General features: G+C 40.2%; 1 protein-coding gene across 1 annotated transcript in view; it reads left to right on the forward strand.

Moving 5' to 3' along the window:
- The window catches only part of LOC126213136 (uncharacterized), a 109,083-nt gene extending 88,761 nt beyond the window's left edge, over nt 1-20,322 (forward strand). The window contains exons 8-9 of the mRNA XM_049940755.1: nt 20,025-20,084; nt 20,240-20,322. Coding sequence (XP_049796712.1) covers nt 20,025-20,084; nt 20,240-20,281 — 102 coding nt within the window. The 3' untranslated portion in view covers nt 20,282-20,322. The remainder of the gene's footprint in view (nt 1-20,024; nt 20,085-20,239) is intronic.
- Nucleotides 20,323-21,416: the final 1,094 nt, after the last annotated feature.

A 21,416-nucleotide genomic window follows, 5' to 3' on the forward strand; every position in this document is an offset into this window, starting at 1 on the left:
ACAGTGCAATGCATAACCATAGCTTTAAGTCAATGGACTGTACTACATCAGTTGTTCAAAAACGTTTCAATCCTAAATTCACATGTGGACACACAAAATGTAATGCAATCATTTCAAATGTTATTGCACCGTATGCAGCTCAGCAGGTTTTAAATGAACTGAAAAGTGCTCGATTCATTTCTTAATGACTGATGCATCGAATCATCTGGATTTGAAGTTGGTTCCTCTCCTTATAAGATATTTTCACCCTGAAAAAGGCATCACAGTGAAAGAGCTCGAATTGGTTAATTTAACTGGAGAAACTTCATATCTATTTCAGAAATATGTGCTGGAGGTTTTAAAGAAATATGAGCTTGACGGAGAGGTGATTGCAGTTTCTGCAGACAACATTAACACCAATTTTGGTGGTAATCAGAGGAAAGGAAAAAACAATTTGTTCTATAAATTGCAACAGAATGCAGTGAATAATATAGTAGGTGTTGGCTATCCAGCACATGTGGTGCTCAATTCCTTACAAACTGGCTTAGATTGCCTACTCATCGACTGCCAATTAATAGTAAACAAAATCTACCATCATTTCCACATATATAGAGTAAGGGTTGAATCTCTGAAGTCATTCTGTAAGTTTACTAAAACTGAATACAAAACTGTACTTGGGCACATCAAGACAAGGTGGCTATCTCTGCTACCGGCATTGGAAAGAATTGTAGAGATATTTCCTGCTTTGAAATCATATTTCATTTCCCTTGATAAGTGTCCTGTTATCCTTAAACAATTCTTTGATAACCCTGTGTCTATTGGTCTTCTACATTTTATTGTTAGCCAGCTAAAATCTTTTTCCACAACAATTAAATGGATTGAGAAACAAGAAATTACAATAGTGGAAGTTTATCAAGAAATATGCAAATTATTGGGGAAACTACAATGTAGAAAATCTGAAAGATTTCTCACATCCTTTGTACATGAGACTCTTACGGAAGCTGGAAGAAGAGGGTGCAATTAGTATAGAACAATTTCATATTTCTACTGACATCTTCTATGACTCTTGCACTGAGTATATTAAAGAATGGTGTTTACCATTTCTCACACCTTTTAAAGCATTTGACTGGGTTAATACTGAAAAGGAGCAGCTACAGTGGAAGGATATTCAGGACTGTTGTGTTTTTGTTAAAAGTATTGTACCAAATTTTCCTGTCGATGAAGACGAACTGTTTGATGAATTTTCATGTGCACAGAACTTCATAAAAAGTGAAGAAGGAGACAATGAAAGTGTTAGTGCAACGTGGTGTAAAATATTTGCTAATTTCAAAAGTAAAAACATTAACATGAAAAACATGATTCATTTGGTGGAGTTTTGTCTGGCAATTCCTGGGTCAAATGCTGCTGTGGAACGTGTGTTTTCGTTGGTGAACTTTTTGTGGTCAGACGAAAAAAACAGAATGAAAGTTGAAACAGTGAGGGCCTTGCTCATTGTCAAAACACACTTTAATGGTGTATCGTGTGTACTGACTCTTATGATACAATTTCAAACGAAAATGCACTTCTTGATGAAGTACATCAAAGTGAAAAGTATGGTGATAGTGTGGCAGAATAATTGTAAAAAGTGATTTGGGGTCATCTGAGTGCACCTTGTAAAGGTAAACTTGTATGTGTATTAAATTAGTCTATACAGTATTTATGTCCCGTTTTTTTTTTTTCATTGTCCCAGGTTTTTCTCCAATTTATTTAAAATGTCCCCTTTTTCAATGAAAATGAAATGGACACCCTATATTACACTAAAAACGTTCGTTGTTTATCAGCGTATTTACACCATCGCCCAATGTTATTCAGCGTTGTTAAGTCATTTCAAAAATGGTTCAAATGGCTCTGAGCACTATGGGACTTAACTGCTGTGGTCATCAGTCCCCTAGAACTCAGAACTACTTAAACCTAACTAACCTAACGACATCACACACATCCATGCCCGAGGCAGGATTCGAACCTGCGACCGTAGCGGTCGCGCGGTTCCATACTGTAGCCCCTAGAACCGCTCGGCCACGCAGGCCGGCTAGTTATTTCAGATTAAATAATTACACACAGATTGTGTGTGCACTTTAAAGGTCACCTAATTTGCCGTACCAGCTGCTGTAGTGACCTGCGGATGACGCCGTGTGTGTAGCGCAGTCTCCGACAGTTGTATAGCCGATCGCGCCGACTGCGAAGTGATGGAGTGTTGACGTCGGCAGCCGTCACGGAACTCGTCGTAGTCGAAACCGCTCGCCGAAAATCTTTGTGGTCGGCTTGCTTTCGAGTGATTTACATGCCTAGGACGTACAGCATCAAGTGAATAATATTCGTTGTTGACGTGGTTACTATGGCTAACTGGTGCTCCTTTTATTAAAGGCCGTGATTATAGAAGTTATTTATTTTTATTTAATTAGTCACAATCTTTTTAGATAGAATACTGTTGCTGCAGTTTTTACCGTTAGATATGCGCTTAGGATACAGTTCTCGGTGGCTTGTTTACTTCTGTCACCATAGGCAACGAAGTACATCTTTCCCTTGTCTGTGAAATTTTAGTTTGGATTTCTTGTTCTCTTATTTCTTCTCGTCAGCATCTTTCCCGGACGTCTCATGAGGTGTTTGTCTTGTTGTGGGTTGGCTTAAAGTGATCGAAATATTCCGAGATGCCAGGTTTTTACTCGTTCGCTATTATAGCAGCTGGCTTTTCTTTTTCGAATTTCCCGTTCGCCATCTTATTTTCTCTTCATGTCATGGCCCTGCTATGCAGTGCCACGTATTTGACCGCTGATACCTTTTCCGACTGCGGAGGGTCGAGGGCTATAAGAGCGCTTCTACATTTAAACAACTCACTACGTAATCGCGAAACACCGTTTCCGTAATTCTTCCCTCTTAAAGTAAGTTCTCAACTGACAGCAACTGATAATTAATGAAAATATGTCTCAAAAAGCTTCTTTTCAAACATATTCATACATGATGCTTCAATGCTTGACGAAAACAGTAAGTTCGTACTTAACCCGACATACCATGGTACACAGTCAACATAAAAACATCCGTTTTTCTTTAGTGCTCGACCAATGTCGTCAGGGCTTTTTTCTTCTTTGGAGTTCAAATGGTTCAAATGGATCTGAGCACTATGGGACTTGACTGTTGAGGTCATGAGTCCCCTAGAACTTAGAACTAGTTATACCTAACTAACCTAAGGACAGCACACACATCCATGCCCGAGGCAGGATTCGAACCTGCGACTGTAGCACCAGCACGGTTCCAGACTGTAGCGCCTAGAACCGCTCGGCCACATCGGCCGGCTTCTTTGGAGTTCACAGCAACCCCAAAGCATGCAAAGTGCAAACGACCCATTTTTTTTTCTTTTGTCATATCTGCATATAAATTGCAACGAACCCCGGAACAGTAAATGCTCTTTACGCTGCTACTAATTATTCACATTTTTCACCCGCAAGTGTTTCATCGGTGTAGGAGAAGGAAAGTGAGATGTTGGTATGCAGTTTATAGCAACATGTACCACTAGAGTCGTCATCACAAAGACGCGACGTACTCAGACATGATCCCACATGTGGTAGTAATCTTGATTTCACTCTTACACTGAATAAATCTAAATGGTTTTAGCTTCGCTGAGATGAATGTCGGTGAACTACGTTTACCAGTGATACAGACATCTAGAAAAATATGCGAGTTTCGTGTCCTACACCAAGCGTTAAAAGAGAAGTGTTTATAAAGTTTGAGTGTTCAGGCAGTCATGCAACACTAAAGTAATTTGTAGGGGTAGAGTAATAATTACATTTACAACTTTTGTATAAATGTATTTGAAGTAATACCGAAAGTGCCAGCAGCATGTGGTATGATCTCGTGTTTATTTTGCGGGAAAAGCTTCAATACCGTAATACATTTCTCAGTATTTAATACACAATGATAATTAACTTAACCACATATGTTACAACAAATGTTTACTAATCTTTAATCATTAGTCTACGCCGCAACAACGGGGTCACGCATATGTGTTACAAAAATAGCAATCACAAGCTCCTTTTCTGTCAAGCGAAAATTCTTAAGCAGAACTGAAACGTTAATTGGCACCATATTTTTCCCTTTAATAGCAGTCAGCCAGTTTAGTATACACACTAATTCGTTTCATGCCTACAGATAACTTAAGGGGAGTTGGAACGCCCTGTCCCGACAACGTTAAATTTAGTGACTTGGCTTCCGTGTATTTGAGGAACCACTGTAGCCATATTACAGGGCATTAAACTGTATGTTCTGAGTCTACTGAACTACAATAATTGCATTTCAGCCACGGCTTTTGGAAATACAATCTTTCAATCACACAGTTAAAATGTTGTGTACTTCTTGTATGTTATCCTAAATAATTTTAATTATACATAACATTATGCTCCTCTAATAGTTCTGTAGACTCAGGATATGTATGTTATTACCCCCTGAAACTTTGAATACTCTATTCGAAGCGGTTTCTGAGATTTAAGGAAAAATGCAACAGAAAATGTACGTTTTCAGGAATGGCTTATGAAGTTTCAAAAGACTGTAACTCGATATATCCTTAATTTTTTATTTTTGGTCTCTTGGAAGCACCCCTTACTGTACTGTACATCATCCTCTTGATCATTTTCCGAGATTTTTCTTCTTTCTGGACACCTTAGTGACCAACTGTGCAGCATACAATGCTTTATCAATGCAAACCTTGCCCATCTGTTAAAGTTCTCTGATACAGTTTGCTCCAGCATTAATTCCCATATGCTGTAGCACTTTAACCCTACCAATGTTGCCCTAATTAAAAGCAATAACAGCATCACTGAACCCCCACTTTAGTGTCTTCATTCCAACAAAAACATTTTTTGGTGAGTGAGTCCATATAAGGTTATTGAACGACTCATTGTGATTTTGAGTTTGATCGTGTAGAGACTCCTTCAATAATTCAGGATTTGACAAGTTTTATGATATGCATGACTGCTGCTGGCATGGAATGTTTATGGCTGTACAGACTGTTTGAGTACTGGGCATTGCTGTAATTTCACCATGAATCAGGTCCAAGAGGGCAAAGGTGGTGTACTGGTTCTTCATCAGTTGACAGTATGTGGAAGAAGGTAGTATTATTTATAATGGCCATCGCATAATAATTTTGTCTGTCAGCCTGCCTCTTATGGTTTTACCATCAGAAAGTTTCTTGTCTCTCAAACTTTGTTTGAACTTCCACAATCTGGTGCCCATCCTCTTCTGGACATGACCGACACTGTTAACCTTTATAATGCAGCGATCCACAGCTTTATATATAAAAAATTACCGATTTCGTTAGACCTTGAAGTAATGCACGTAAAAATTTTAACATTTTCAACCAGCGTAGATTATATTAAAAAAAATACTTCCCATTTGAGTTTATAAAAATGTTCAAATGTGTGTGAAATCTTATGGGACTTAACTGCTAAGGTCATCAGTCCCTAAGCTTACACACTACTTAACCTAAATGATCCTAAGGACAAACACACACACCCATGCCCGAGGGATGACTCGAACCTCCGCCGGGACCAGCCGCAGAGTCCATGACTGCAGCGCCTGAGACCGCTCGGCTAATCCCACGCGGCTTGAGTTTATAAGTGATATATATGAAATTTTATACGGAAAATTTCAAATTTTATAATGAGATAAAAATCCGAAAATTAGAAAAATTCCGTTCTTAACTTCCCTTAAAGACCAAAATGAGGAAAAGTATACAAATTTTAAAGCTACGAATATAAGGCTACGGGTATACGACCGTATTCCACTCGGGCGTAGGATTCAGCGCCAGCTTTCCTCCTGCCATTGCAACTAGTCACGTGATACCGGTTTCCGGTCAAAAGCGTCAACGCAGCTAAGCGTTTTAGGGCACGAGGCACTCCCGCTGCCAACAGTGCGGCTGAAGCATAAACTCACTCTAAATTTCGGTGTTATCCGTCGTCAGTATTCGCTCTGTATGTGACACTTTATAAAAATTAATAAAAGTGCTAGGCAAATGGAGAAATGTTGTTTAACGTGACAGGAAACAACTTCGTCTACTCTTTTCGGTGCATAATACCGGGTGATCAAAAAGTCAGTATAAAACCGAATAAATCACGGAATAATGTAGATAGAGAGGTACAAATTGACACACATGCCTGGAATGACATGGAGATTTATTGGAACCAAAAAAATACAACAGTTCAAAAAATGTCAGACAGATGGCGCTTCATCTGATCAGAATAGCAATAATTTGCATAACAAAGTAAGACAAAGCAAAGATGATGTTCTGTACAGGAAATGCTCTATATGTCCACCATGATTCCTCAACAATAGCTGCAGTCGAGGAATAATGTTGCGAACAGCACTGTAAAGCATGTCCGGAGTTATGGTGAGGCATTGGCGTCGGACGTTGTCTTCCGGCATCCCTAGAGATGTCAATCGATCACGATAAACTTGCGACTTCAGGTAACCCCAAAGCCAATAATTGCACGGACTGAGGTCTGGGGACCTGGGAGGCCAAGCATGACGAAAGTGGCGGCTGAGAACACGATCACCACCAAACGACGCGCGCAAGAGATCTTTCACGCGTCTAGCAATACGGGGTGGAGCGCCATCCTGCATAAACATGGTACGTTCCAGCAGGTGTTTATCACCCAGGCTGGGGATGATGCGATTCTGTAACATATCGGCGTACCTCTCACCCGTCACGGTAGCAGTTACAAAACCAGAATCACGCATTTTCTCGAAGAAAAAAGGCCCGATAACGGTAGATGTGGTAAATCCAACCCATACCGTGACTTTCTCGTCGTGCAACGGAGTTTCCACGTCAGTTCTAGGATTTTCGGTAGCCCAAATTCTGCAGTTGTGGGCGTTGACAGACCCTCGGAGCGTGAAATGAGCTTAGTCGGTCCACAACACGTTACTCAGCCAGTCGCTATCTTCCGCCGTCTTTGAAACTCCCACACCGCAAATGCCCTCCGCTTCACTAAATCTACAGGTAACAGTTCACGTTGCCGATGGGTTTTGTACGGATAGCATCGGAGGGTACGCCCAAGTGCCAACCGAACAGTAGTGTATGGAATGCCGGTGCGACGTGCGACTGTACGAGCGCTGACTTCCCCGTGCATAGACGAACCCGCTACAGCCTCCATTTCTTCCTGAACTGTCTCAGCAGCATTACGCCTTGTGCTCGGTCGGCCACTACGGGGTCTACCGTCTAAACAACCCGTGGCTTCGAACTTCGAAATCATTCTCGCCACAGCTGCATTTGTCAACGGACCTTTACTCGTTCGAATCACCTTCGTATGGCGATAGGATCGTAACGCTGAACTGGCACAGCCCCCATTCTGATAATACAGCTCCACTAAAAGCGCCATTTCAGGTAACGTCAGCATGCTGCGACTGCTGGCGCATCTGATTCTCTGTCTCATTAAAGCTCCTTTGATACACGATTGTCATGCGGAGTCACCGACGTTTTGTTGTGCAGCGCCATCTGTCGGACATTTTTTAAACTCTTTTTTGTTTTTTGTTTTTTTTTTCGTTTTTTGTTTTTTGTTCTAATAAAACCCCATGTCATTCCAAGCATGTGTGTCAATGTTTACCTCTCTATCTACATTATTCCGTGGTTTATTAAGTTTTGTTCAAATTTATACTGACTTTTTGATCACCCGGTACATATTTATAGAGCACCTAAATTGTAAAAACAAAAACCGGGAGAGAGGTACGTAACTTTCACCGAAATGTCTACTTTCTTGTGTGTGAATAGTGCATTTCAATTGAAATGGGGGCGACATACGTGGTAATATTTGACAGCGTGCATTTTCGATCATTTCTTTTTTGTGCGTGTCATTATTGAGAGGATTCACAGAAGTCACACCGTAATTTTGCACGGTTTAAGGACACAATGTTATTCTATTTGCAGACGAAATTTCGTTGCTTTTCGATTAGTCGTTTGGTCCTAATAATGATGGGTGTAGAATGCTGCATATAACCTAATGGTGTTACGTATGAACAAGACGATAAGTCTAAATGGAAGCTCTGTTGTTGCCTTTCAAAGCTGTTCCACATACTACCCTCTGGAAACCACTGTAAAGTGCAGGGCAGAGGGTACTTCCCATTGTTCCAGTTATTAGACGTTCCTCCCATTCTACTTACGCATGGAACAAGGGAAGAATGATTGTTTAAATGCCCCTGTGCCCGCTGTAATTAATCTGATCGTGTCCTCTCCCTATGTGAACGATACACTGGGGGCGGGTTGTTGCTTGTTGTACGTTCCTATAGTCATCGTCTAGGGCCGTTTCGTTAGACTTTGTGGGGATGGTATATGTCTATCTTGGAGAGTCTTCCAGTTCATTTCCTTCATTCTCTCACTCTGACACGGGTCAAACAAACTTGTTACCATTCGTGCTGCCCTTCTGTCTATACGTTCTGTACCCCCCGTCAGTTCAGTTTGGTATAGGATCCACATACTTAAGCGACATTATAGAATGGGTCGCACGAGTCATTTCTTATGTTTCTGTGCACATAAATCTACATTTTCAATTTATTTGCTTTTGCGTTTTCATTGGCCGCATGTTAACGATGCTGGACCTCTGAACTGTATTTCCACTCCATTGTTCGTTGTTACAGTGTTTACTTCGGAGCTTTCCGTCTGATAGGAAACAATGGTGCTCCCAGTCGTTGTCGACTAATTAGTTGAAACATAACATAATAAGTTGCCTTGGACTTGCGTGAAACCATGCGTCATTTACGGAGTTGTGTGAAGTCCATGCTAATCAGTGCGTGTACTGTCCGCCCCCGTTAGCTGAGTGGTCAGCGCGACGGACTGTCAATCCTCAGGGCCCGGGTTCGATTCCCGGTCGGGTCGGAGATTTTCTCCGCTCAGGGACTGGGTGTTGTGTTGTATTAATCATCATCATTTCGTCCCCATCGACGCGCAAGTCGCCGAAGTGGCGTCAAATCGGAAGACTTGCACCAGGCGAGCCGTCTACACGACGGGAGGGCCTAGTCACACGACGTTTACATTTATTTAGTGCGTGTACGTACTTTAGAAAAAGAATAGGGCGCGAGGAGTTGTATGTCACAGCCAGTGAAGAGAACTCGGTATCAGTAGAAGTACAGTGAAGCGAGTTTCGAGAGAATATAGAGAAACGTCGTCTTGTATGACCAGAAAGTTCTGACAGGCGACAGGAGTTTGCATTAGACGAGTTTACACAGTGAGTTATAAGAAGAAAAATCCACCACTTCTATGCAGAAGAGTAGCAGGCATATTGGAAAAGTTGAAGGATGAATTGGACGACTTTCCTGATTATGAGTGAAACAACTCTTTGGCGTGCTGTTCGGAAATTGGGCCTCAAACACAAAAAGTTCAACAAAAAAAACCTGGGCTGGCCTAAAATAACGGAGTGGCAGGAAAAAAAAGAGTTCATTCGGGAAATTACTCTTGCGAAACACTGGATAGACTATTTATTACACTGATGAAAGTTGGTGAGGTGCAAATCATTAGATAAAGTTTGGATGACAGGAACAAAAATGTGTCTTATGCGTCAGAAAACGCATACGATTATCGCAGAGGATGTTAATGTGTGGAATGGTTGGAAAGGAGGAGTTCAAACATCCCGGTTCTGGAATAATGATTGTAATGTGCTACATTGGGGACGAAAATGGGTTCGTGCAGACAGCTGACATGTCTTATATGGGGCAACGAAGAGAAGTACCAGGTGATCAAAAAGTCAGTATATATTTGAAATCTTAATAAACAACGGAATAATGTAGATAGAGAGATAAAAATTGACCACATGCTTGGAATGACATGGGGTTTTATTAGAACAAAAAAAAACAAAAAAAAACCATATTGCTAGACGCGTGAAAGATCTCTTGCGCGCGTGTGCTCAGCTGCCACTTTCGTCATGCTTGGCCTCCCAGGTCCCCAGACCTCAGTCCGTGCGATTATTGGCTTTGGGGTACCTGAAGTCCCAAGTGTATCGTGAACGACCGACATCTCTAGGGATGCTGAAAGACAACATCCGACGCCAATGCCTCACCGTAACTCCGGACACGCTTTACAGTGCTGTTCACAACATTATTCCTCGACTACAGCTGTTGTTGAGGAATGATGGTGGACATATTGAGCATTTCCTGTAAAGAACATCATCTTTGCTTTGTGTTACTTTGTTATGCTAATTATTGCTATTCTGATCAGATGAAGCGCCATGTGTCGGACATTTCTGGAACTTTTGTATTTTTTTGGTTCTAATAAAACCCCATGTCATTCCCAGCGTGTGTGTCAGTTTGTACCTCTCTACACTATTCCATGATTTATTCAGTTTTCAAATTTATACTGACTTTTTGATCACCCGGTAGATCTTTGAGGTGAATGCCAACCACTACAAAGTGTGGTTTAGGGGCGTTCTCGAAAACTTACCAAACATCTGTGATTGTTTGAGATTAGGCACCATACCACACCATGATAAATACGGTATCACGAAATAAATCTATGAAATGGAGAAAAGATTATATTATCGAATGCATGGAAAGAAATAATGTAGAGCTTCCATCACATGTCACATCATACGAGGAATTTACTAAAGCTGGCCTACTGCAACACGAGCGAATGCACTTCAGGTCACAAGAATGTCATTTGGAAATTGTATTGCGTTCAGTGGATAAGGAAATTAAACCTCAGTGGTTGACTGTGTCGCACAGCGAATTCAACGTCATTGAAGTTATTTGGGCGTTTGTCACGAACAAGGTGGCAAAGGAGAACAATAATTTTGAGATAAACGATACTAAGGTTATGCCGCTCCGCTTCGGGAAGTGCTCCCCAGTGTTTTGGAGGAATTAAATCACTACCTTTACAAGCGAGACATCTTCACAAAGACGGTAGCTGATTTTCGGAGACATTTTTGCGCAGTCGTGTTTACATGCTACGTTCTGAAGAGGATTCCAGTTTTAAATATAGCGCCTGAAAAACAGCTGTTACAATTTATGATTTTACCCGGCAGAATCGCTCTATCTCTCTCTCTCTCTCTCTCTCTCTCTCTCTCTCTCTCTCTCTCTCTTTTTCTCTCTTTCTCCAGTTAGACGTGGTGTAAACAGCTTCAGTCAAATATTTCTACTTACCCTTCACTATACGTATTACCCGAAATTTTTTAAACACAACACGAAACCTGACAGCCCAAGTACGTTTCAAAACAGATTGGGTTTACATGGGAGCGAAAATAGATTGCGTAATTGGAAAACCGGCAACCAGAAACGGATTTCCAGAATCGATTGTGGAGTTGTAAATAACAGGTTTCAGGTATCAGTCTTGTTTCTTTTTAAACTTTTTTGGCAGATCTATATTTCAGCTAGAAACTAGCCATTCCCAATGCACTATCATTTTTGATCAATGCATGTAATGCCTTTTGGTCAATAATTGAATATTCAATGAACTGTGGATGAAGCCCGACCAACAGGCATTACATGCATTGATAAAAAAATGATAGTGCATTGGGAATGGCAAGTTTCTAGCTGAAATATAGATCTGGTCAATAAAATTTAAAAAGGACGACTGATAGCTGAACTCTATTATTTACAAGTCAATATTAACAGTCTCTGAGTGCAACAGCCTTCTGAATGGAAGGCAACCGGATGACGATTGTGGAGTATTTACATGACCACCCAGAAGCAGTACTGCGAAATCAGATTACAAAATCCGGTTTTGGGAGCCCCATGTCTTTTACATGTCAGTGACGTACATTTCCCACGAACGGCTGTCCCGCCAGCCACCGCTTAGTTTGTGCGGTCAGTACACAAACTTGAGAACAGTTTTCGCACAAAGAGCCGATTGTCTTGGCGTAGCAGTAGAGCAGTTGCTGATGCACGTAGCAGCAGTGACACGTTAGCCAGTAGCGAAAACAGGGTAGTTATTATTTCACTCATCACTCTTTCCTGCAAAATTTAAGCAAATCGATTTCATTTACTTTAAAACTTACATTACATTGTTCATTTATTGAGATTCCTTGTATATGGAGCGTTCACTAGCAATTACGCTTATTAGTGCCCTCTACTAGGAACAACACGGCAGTGCGGCATTGGAATGCGACATACAAGGTTGCCATTGCACGCAGGTGGATAGGCGCTTTACAACGGTGGCAGCGCGCATGAGTGACAACTACGCTCCACGGCCTCTACCACAGCCTCGCATATATCGCGACTACTGAAGCAGTTGCTTTACAAACCCATCTGACAAACATGAGGAGTTTTCGTTAGTGATCATGTGACAACATCTAAAGGCTGTGTAACATGGGGCGATTTTGGTCGCGAGTGTTGGCCGCATCGTGTAGCCGCTATACTGGCTGGCCACACCGAGTAGTTAGTACGTAGTGGAGTGTCGTACAGGCCTCATTCCTCGTTTGTAATGTCCACAAAGCAATCTATATTGTTCGGAAACGATTGATTCGTTCGGCTTGTGCTGAATCCACTTCATTGAACCAAATTAACTTGGGGTTACGCACATTTTCAGCACCCTTGCCATCTTTCAGGGATATATTCGCTTACATTCATTTCTGCGTGCGTCCTTAATGTTCGTTTTCTTTTTCCCCCCTGAGACGTTCGCTAGAAGGAGTGTTCAATCCAATTTCATTCTGTCGTACATGTAACATTCTAAAACTGTTTTTCGACGTATTCTTCTTCTTGTAAGTATTCTTACTTGTGTGCCACAGTAATTCACATTTCTGATAAACATCCAGAAATTTCAACACGTCGTTGCCTGACCACTTACACGCATTTTCTTCCTGCTTCTCCATCACGACGACAAAGAAACACAAACAAAATACAAAATAAAACAAATGGACAAACTAAGTCGAACGCCACTTCTGATAACGAGGGAGCTGTGGGAAGAGGTGACAACAGCGCCCTGGAGCTAGTCACATGACCACCATACGCGGCTACTGCAATCTACCATCCTCAGTTCCAGTCGTCGCTAGCTTTTAGCAGCTAGCCGAGTCAGTAGCAGCCAGTACGTTGTCACATGAAGCGATTGTGACACAGGCTTCACCAACAAAAGTTGAAGCGTTCCATCCGTTCTTTCTCCTGCGCAGCGTCAACGGTAAGCTTAATCGCAGCGTCTTTCATTTGAAATTATAGAGATGAAGCAGTTAATCAGAAAATAACGATGATTCGCTTGCAAATAAAAAAGGCTGTATCTTTAAGTAGCGCAAAGGAAATTTTTCTCTTAATTACGGTTTGACTATCTGACTACTCAAAGTAGACACGCGCAAAAAAAGGGCTCAAAACAGCACACTTTCTTTCTTTCTTTCTTTCTTTCTTTCTTTTAAGTACTGTAGCATCTAGTACCCCCATTTCAGTTAAACTCTTGTTGTTGTTGTTGTTGTTGTTTTCTTCAGTACAGAGACTGGTTTGATGCAGCTCTCCATGCTACTCTATCCTGTGCAAGCTTCTTCATCTCCCAGTACCTACTCCAGCCTACATCCTTCTGAATCTGCTTAGTGTATTCACCTCTTGGTCTCCCTCTACGATTTTTACCTCCACGCTGCCGTCCAATACCAAATTCGTGATCCCCTGATCCCTCATAACGTGTTTTAACAACCGATCCCTTCTTCTAGTCAAGTTGTGCCACAAATTTCTCTTGTCTTCAATTCTATTCAATACCTCCACATTAGTAATGTAATATACCCATGTAGTCTTCAGCATTCTTCTGTAGCACCACATTTCGAAAGGTTCTATTCTCTTCTTGTCCAAACCATTTATCGTCCATGTTTCACTTCCATACATGGCTACACTCCATACAAATAATTTCAGAAACGACTTCCTGACACTTAAATCTATACTCGATGTTAACAAATTTCTCTTCTTCAGAAACGCTTTCCTTGCCGTTGCCAGTCTACATTTTATACCCTCTCTACTTCGACCATCATCAGTTATTTTGCTCTCCAAACAGCAAAACTCCTTTACTGCATTGTCTCATTTCCTAATCTAATTCCCTCAGCATCACCCAACTTAATTCGACTACATTCCATTATCCTCGTTTTGCTTTTGTTGATGTTAATCTTATATCCTCCTTTCAAGATATTATCCATTTCGTTCAACTGCTCTTCCAAGTCCTTTGCTGCCTCTGACAGGATTACAATGTCATTGGCGAACCTCAAAGTTTTTATTTCTTCTCCATGGATTTGAATACCTATTCCGAATTTTTCTTTTGTTTCCTTTACTGCTTGTTCAATATACAGATTGAATAACATCGGGGACAGGCTACAACCCTGTCTCACTCCCTTCCCAACCACTACTTCCCTTTCATACCCCTTGACTCTTATAACTGCCACCTGGTTTCTGTACAAATTATAAATAGCCATTCACTCCCTGTATTTTACACCTGCCATCTTCAGAATTTGAAAGAGTGTATTCCAGTCAACATTGTGAATCCTGAACAAGGATAATCTTTAACGTTTGCCCTGCCATTTTTAAACCGTATCAACCGTTTATAATACTGAGTACGACTTAAACACTCATCGCCGTAGACTTCCTGCATCATTGCTATGTCTCTGTAAAGGTTTTCTTGAGTTTCATGCAATATTTAATGCAGACGCTTTGCTCCTCTAACTCTGCCATCTTGAAATTCACAAAATATGTGACGCAGTATCCTACTCAATACAGCACTGAACAATAACTTAACACATGTGGAACAATGAAACTTCCAGCAGTTACACATTAAAAACAGGCACATGCAGGGATGCCAAGTGCATTTCACTCCAACACATCATTGGCACTAAATTACGAATGTACCTGAATTTTTTGGACGGACCTCGTATCTCCCTTTCAAGACAACGTTTAATCCGTTTAACTGCTCTTCGAAACCCTTTGCTGTTTCTGACAGAACTACAATGTCGTCAGCAAACCTCAAAGTTTTTATTTCTTCTCCCTGAACTATAAACCCTCCGCCAAATTTTCCTTTGGTTTCCATTACTGCCAACTCAGTGTACAGATTGAATGACATTAGGAGTAGACTACAACCCTGCATCTTTCCCTTCTCAACCAATACTGCCCTTTCATGCTCCTCAACTCGTACATCTTCCACGTGAATTCTGTACAAGTTGTAAATAGCTTTTGGTTCCCTTTATTTTACCCCTGCTACCTTCAGAATTTCAAAGAGAGTATTCCAGGCAACATTGTCAAATGCTTCCTCTGTATGTGTGGGTTTCCCTTGCTTAACACTTGTCTTCTAAGAGAAGTCGTAGTGTCCGTACTGCCTCGTGTGCTCAGGCTTTTCTCCAGAATCCAGACTGATCTTTCCTGAGGTTGGCTTCTACCAGTGTTTTCCATTCTTCTGTAACAAATTCATGTTAGTGTTTTGCAACCATAGAAAATCAATGATGGAATAATTACTATGTTATGAAAATAGTGGAATACTACTAGATTACTACTCAATACATATAGGAGATGTTGAGCTGCAGATGGACAGACCAAAAGGCTGCCACACATGTGAGCTTTTGCACGCACACACACACACACACACACACACACACACACACACACACACACACACACACAATGTTGAATGTTGTGATTCTTCCAAGGCTCAAGGCTAACAGTAGTTCTGAAGGAATGTTGTCTACTCCATGGGCCTTGTTTTGACTAAGGTGTTTAATGCTCTGTCAATTATGCTCGCAGTTTCCGCTCTCTCGTCTCGTCTTCATCTGTGTCCTCTTTTGATTCTGTAATATTGTCTTAAGTTCATCTCTGCTCTATAGGTCCTCTATACACTCCTCCACCATTCAGCTTTCCATTCTTTGCTTATTGATGCTTTTCTATCTAAGCTCTTGATATTCATATAGCTGCTTCTCTTTTCTCCAAAGGCCCCTTTAATTTTCCTATAGCTGGTATCTATCTTTCCTCGAGTGTCGTATGCTTCTGAATCTGTACATGCCTAGTCATTTGTGCTTAGCTATTTTGCATTTCGCACTAATCTGATTTTTCAGATGTTCAAGTTTCAAATGTCAGTAGATTTTACCATTTGCTGGATGTATCATTGGTAGAATGATTCCTCATTTATCTCTACTATCTTTACTGCATTATGTGCCCAAAACATCACTAGATGGCATAATCTCAGGTTGACCAGTGGTCATAGTGTTTTGTAATATCAGTTTATAAGTCCTTTCAGGTTGAGCAGTGTTGCTGGACCTGATCCACAATTAAAGGGTATCATATTATCACAGTGGATAATGTTTCATGCTCCTTGATGTGAAGATATTAATAACAATAAACATTGCAGAAAAACGACTCTTGCTTTGGGTGATGTCAGCATCTTGAGCAAACTGATAAATGACCAGTTCTCACATAGGTAGTCATGTAGAGCAGATTAAATAAGGCAGGAACCTCCTTTCCAGCACATTCGCGCTTACCACCATTCTCTTTACGTGACCTCTGTTGTACATCTATATGTATACTCTCACAAACCGTGGAAACTTCAGATAGAATATAAACAATATAGGAAAAGATAGATTGCTACTTACTGTAAAGATAATATGCTAAGCTACAGACAAGTACAATTGAGACCCTTACACGTAAGCTTTAGATTTCAGCCTCACTGGAAAAAGAGAGAGACACACCATTCATTCACATCAGCAAGCACACCTCACGCACACTTGAGTGCCAACTTTGGCAGCTCAGGTGAGAATGCAACAATCTCGTGGCATGGAAGCAGCGGTCTGGAGGGGTTGGGAAAGGGGGAGAGATAGCAGTGTATGGGTGAGGGAAGAGAGGAGCTGGATAGTCCCATTGTGGCCTGACCGCTGGAATTGGGGGGTTGTGTGCGTGTGAGGTGTGCACGTTTGTGTGAATGGATAGTGCGTGTTTCTCTTTTTCTGATGAAGGCTGAAGCTGATATCTTAGGTGTAAGTGTGTTTTTAATTGTGCAACTCAATGTGTCATCTTCACGGTAAGTAGCAATCCATCTTTTCCTATGTTGTTTATATGTATACTTATAATTAGATGGAGACAAAGTGTATACAGCAAGTGGTGGCAAGAGAAAACACACAGATTTGCAAGCTTTTGGAGCCTGTGGCAGAAGGGGAATTAAGAGGGATGAAGCAAAAGGCGTGATGGTGTTTAGGAACTGGGGATATTTATGGAAAAGTTGCCCAGAACCCGGATCAGGTGAGACTTAGTGAATGGGATCTGAAGGAAAGACTGATTTTGTAGGTGGTGTTGGCTGTGTTCTGCTGTGAAAATGCGCATTTTTATTGTCTTTCTCACAGTCGAACAGATTGTTTCTCTCACATGTGTTCTTTATTATTATATTTTTTAAAAATTATATGCATAACAATAAGTACTTTTTATTTCCTTCCTTACTGTCTTTTTTCACAGAAAACAAAGTTCGGTGCATGCTTATTGGCTTATTAGAATAGTACAATGGAATACAAATTTGCAATAACAATAAACAAGGATCAGAGAGAGAGAGAGAGAGAGAGAGAGAGAGAGAGAGAGAGAGGGGGGGGGGGAAGAAGAAATGGAAATAGAGAGGTGGTGGACAAAGATAATGGTGAAGGGATTGAGATGGATCAAGAGGGGGTGAGGATGAGATGGACACAGAGTTGGAGGGAGAAGAAGGCTAGGAAGTCTATCCAATTTCCATACATATTTTCAATTTTGATGCATTGCTGGGCCATCTAGTAATAAATAAAACTATATCTAATATATAAAGGCGAAACATCACTAGAAACCTCGAAAAGTTCTCGACAGGTTTACTTCAGATTTTTACACAATACTCTAATCAACTATTGGATGGGAGTAGTATATATATTTTTAATGTATATAATATAGAAAAGGAAGTGCTGCTCCCAAAAGTTTCAAGGCATAGTTGACCAATCTGCTTTTGCATGATACTCTAATGAACATTCAGATGGACATAGGCTATACATGTTGTCAAAAATTGTGAAAAATTCTTGACAAATTTACTTCAGAGTTTTACATGTTACTGTAATGAATATTCAGACAGATATAGGGTGAAGCGAAATTCGTGCACTCGAGCCTCGCAGCGTGACTCCTCACATGACTGCGATAAAAAAAATGTCTCTCACAAAATTTCGTTTGGCAAGTACATCCGGCAGAAAAAGGATGTTAAAGAGTGGCAATCTGGCAACACCGTAACAACATGTGTGGTAATTACCTCTGAGAGCTCATTTTCATCGTGCTGTACAGTTGGCGTAGTGGATAGAGTTTTGGGTTAGCATGCAGGGGGTCGAGGGTTCAATGCTGGGTTGGGGTGCATTTTTATTTTTTAAGTATTTTTTATTATTTTTATTTATTTATTTTGCTAATTTCATTCTGACATTACATATTGTAATAGGCCTATACACCATTTCTTATGTCACACACATCCTAAATTTACAACATTTTGTAACTCTGAACAGAACAAATACGTGATTAGACAAATAAGAAATAGACAGTTAAAACAATTAATGGGATCATGGTGATAGCACATACAAATAGTAACCAAGTTTGAACATTAGTTGCAAAGCACATTGCTAGTCCTACTGGTAATGTAAGGCCCTAACAAAATGTAATGGACCTGAACGAGGCAAGAATAATAGTTTGTACTACTTGGTACCACTTGGACTACATTTACCAAGTAAAAAACATATGCTTGAACTCACAATGGAACCCTCAACTTTCTGCATGCTAACCCAAAACTCTATCCACTGCACCAACTGTACAGCACAACTACTGTGTGTCAACAGAGTTAGTTACTATACATGTAGTTACAGTGTTGCCAGATTGCCACTCTTTAATGTCCATTCTCAGCTGGATGTACTCACCAGGTGAAATTTAGTGACAGACATTTATCACTGGCATGTGAAGAGTCACGCTGCGAAGCCTGAGTGCGCAAATTTCGCTTCACCCTGTATATTGTAATGTATATAATAGTTATATTTAATATAGAAGGTAGAAAAGTTTTACCAAAATGTTTAAAAGTACAATGTAATAGCAGAAAAAATATTAAAGCTGGGAAATTAATCTTTCTTTGGAAAACTACCGTTCAAAAATTGAGTTTTTTTAATTTGGGCTGATAACTTTGAACTATTAAAAATATATTGAAGAATACGTTCAGCTAAGTGATAATTATGTTAATTTGTAGCCCAGAGTGTGTTGAACTAAATCCATTTTATCTGAAAGGCTTAGGACAACCCACTACTGAATAATTGTAAAAAAAATTTAGATGCTTGCAAATACGAAAAAACGCGTCCGGCCTGGAACAAATATAGCCGCCATTTCAAAATAATAAAAAATAATTTTTTTAAAAAAATATTTTTGTGGCTACTAAACATAGGGGAATTCACCCAGCAAATATAAATTTTTTTTTGAGATGGTCAAGCAACCAGTGCTGCACCACTTGGTATGGATTGGCCCATGTAGTTCCTGTGCAAATTCCTATTCCCGGCTTGTAGGAATTGTAGAGAAAACTTAGTAAGTGAAGTTCTTTTGGGAACCCATGTCCAGAAATGTACAGTTTGGATATAAAATAAGTTTGAAGGTAGGATCATTTTCAAATCTCCAACTTCACAGTATGCACAGAAGCAGAGAAATGGGCTCTGTCGTCAGCCCCTGTTGTAATTATGACATGGTGTTAACACATTCACCTGACTACAATGGCTGCAAGAAATTGCTACATTTGAAACTAGACGGGTTGACTGTAGCGCTCCACGGACGCACAGCACTCGAGAGTTTGAAGAGGGTGTCGTTAGTCGTGTGGAAGAGAACCGAGGAGGAGCACTCGGAACACTGCACGTGCTAAGTGACTCTGCAGCACACGGGTCAGGGTTGTGGTCCAATCTGCAAACTCAGTTCACATCCAAATGGTACTTTTCCAGACATGGGTTCTTACTCAGGACTTCATCAACCAAGTCGCCCCAACAACCTTCAGAATCTCTAATAGGAATTTTGAATCGCCCTGTTATTACCTACAGAATCACAACAACTAAAATTAGTTTTGTTTCATTTTTATTATTTGCTTGTTACAGAGTGAGGCACTTGCGGATGACATGCATTCCACAAGTAACCTGCAGAGCATTAAGAAAGAGGTATGTAGCTGCTGCACGTTAAGGTCTGTTAGTTCTTTGCTTGTCTCACTAATGTGGTTGATTGTTAGATTTAGTCCCAACCAAACAAACAACTGAGCACAACAATTAGTGACATTGAGCACAACAATTAGTGACATTGCCTGCCTTGTTCACAGCATTGGCGTCAGTTGGATGAGAATTTTGGAGTCTTGTGGTGACTGCAGATGTTGACATCATTGAAATTTTAAGCATTGTGAAGAAAATAATATTAATACGCAAGATAGTTTTGTAGACTATGATTATGTGAAAGATGATGACATTTCTCTTTCCAAAGGTTCGATATCACTGCAGTCGAGTTACTGTTTTAACCCTTGTGCCTGTTTGGGGTCTTTTTGGACCCAGTGTTAATAAAAATTGTTAATTAACACACTGAGTTCTATTTATAACATATTCATGTTAGACACATACTCTTGTATAAACTTTTTATGTCTAAGTGAGTAAATACATCCTAAATACTGAAATGAATGATTTAATGTGGTTCGATCATATAATTCCTCTTCCAGGAATTCCAATATTTTTATTTCTTAGTGTATTTTATGTTATTGATTCTGCTGTTATTGTTGTTTATATACAGTTTCTATATATTCTCCTTACAAAAGTGCCTGTTAGATAAGGTGAAGATATAGAAAGAGAAGATCGAATTTTACAGAGCAATGCAAGTGATGTAGAGTGCGACTACATTGGAATACAGGAAGAATAATGATGTTGTTGGCACTGTAAATAATTGTGACTGGTTTGAAATTTTAGAAACGCAACTTACAAACATAAATGGTGAAATGATACACAGTACAATTCAACCAAAAGTTAAGAAGCAGTGCTCTGGAAGTATTCTAAGGCAAGAGAAATAATTACAAGAAACAATTCTTTTTTATGTTTTGTTACTGAAGTGATCAGAAGAATTATGTGTGATAATACTAATAATCACGCAGAATAACTGAAGACCAAACAATTTTTACCTTGAAAGACGGCAAGAGATAGATAACACTGAATTTGTAACTTTTCTTGGCCTTCTGATTGTGTACGGTTGCAGAAAGCTGGTGGTAAGCCTCTTCATGGGATCTGGTCCCCAGGATATGGACTTTCATTGTTCTGAACAACCATAAGCAGAATCAGGTTTGAGAATATTCTACAATGTCTGAAATTTGATAAAGCTACTCACAAGACAAGAAAACAAATCTTGCAAAATACAGGAGAGACTATACAAGCCATATTAAAGATGTTCGTCGAATCTTGTATTTCGTCAAATATACCAGGTGCTAATATTACAGTAGATGTGCACATTTAAGGGATGGT

This window comes from Schistocerca nitens, chromosome 11 (genome assembly GCF_023898315.1).
Source record: "Schistocerca nitens isolate TAMUIC-IGC-003100 chromosome 11, iqSchNite1.1, whole genome shotgun sequence".
Lineage (NCBI taxonomy): Eukaryota > Metazoa > Arthropoda > Insecta > Orthoptera > Acrididae > Schistocerca > Schistocerca nitens.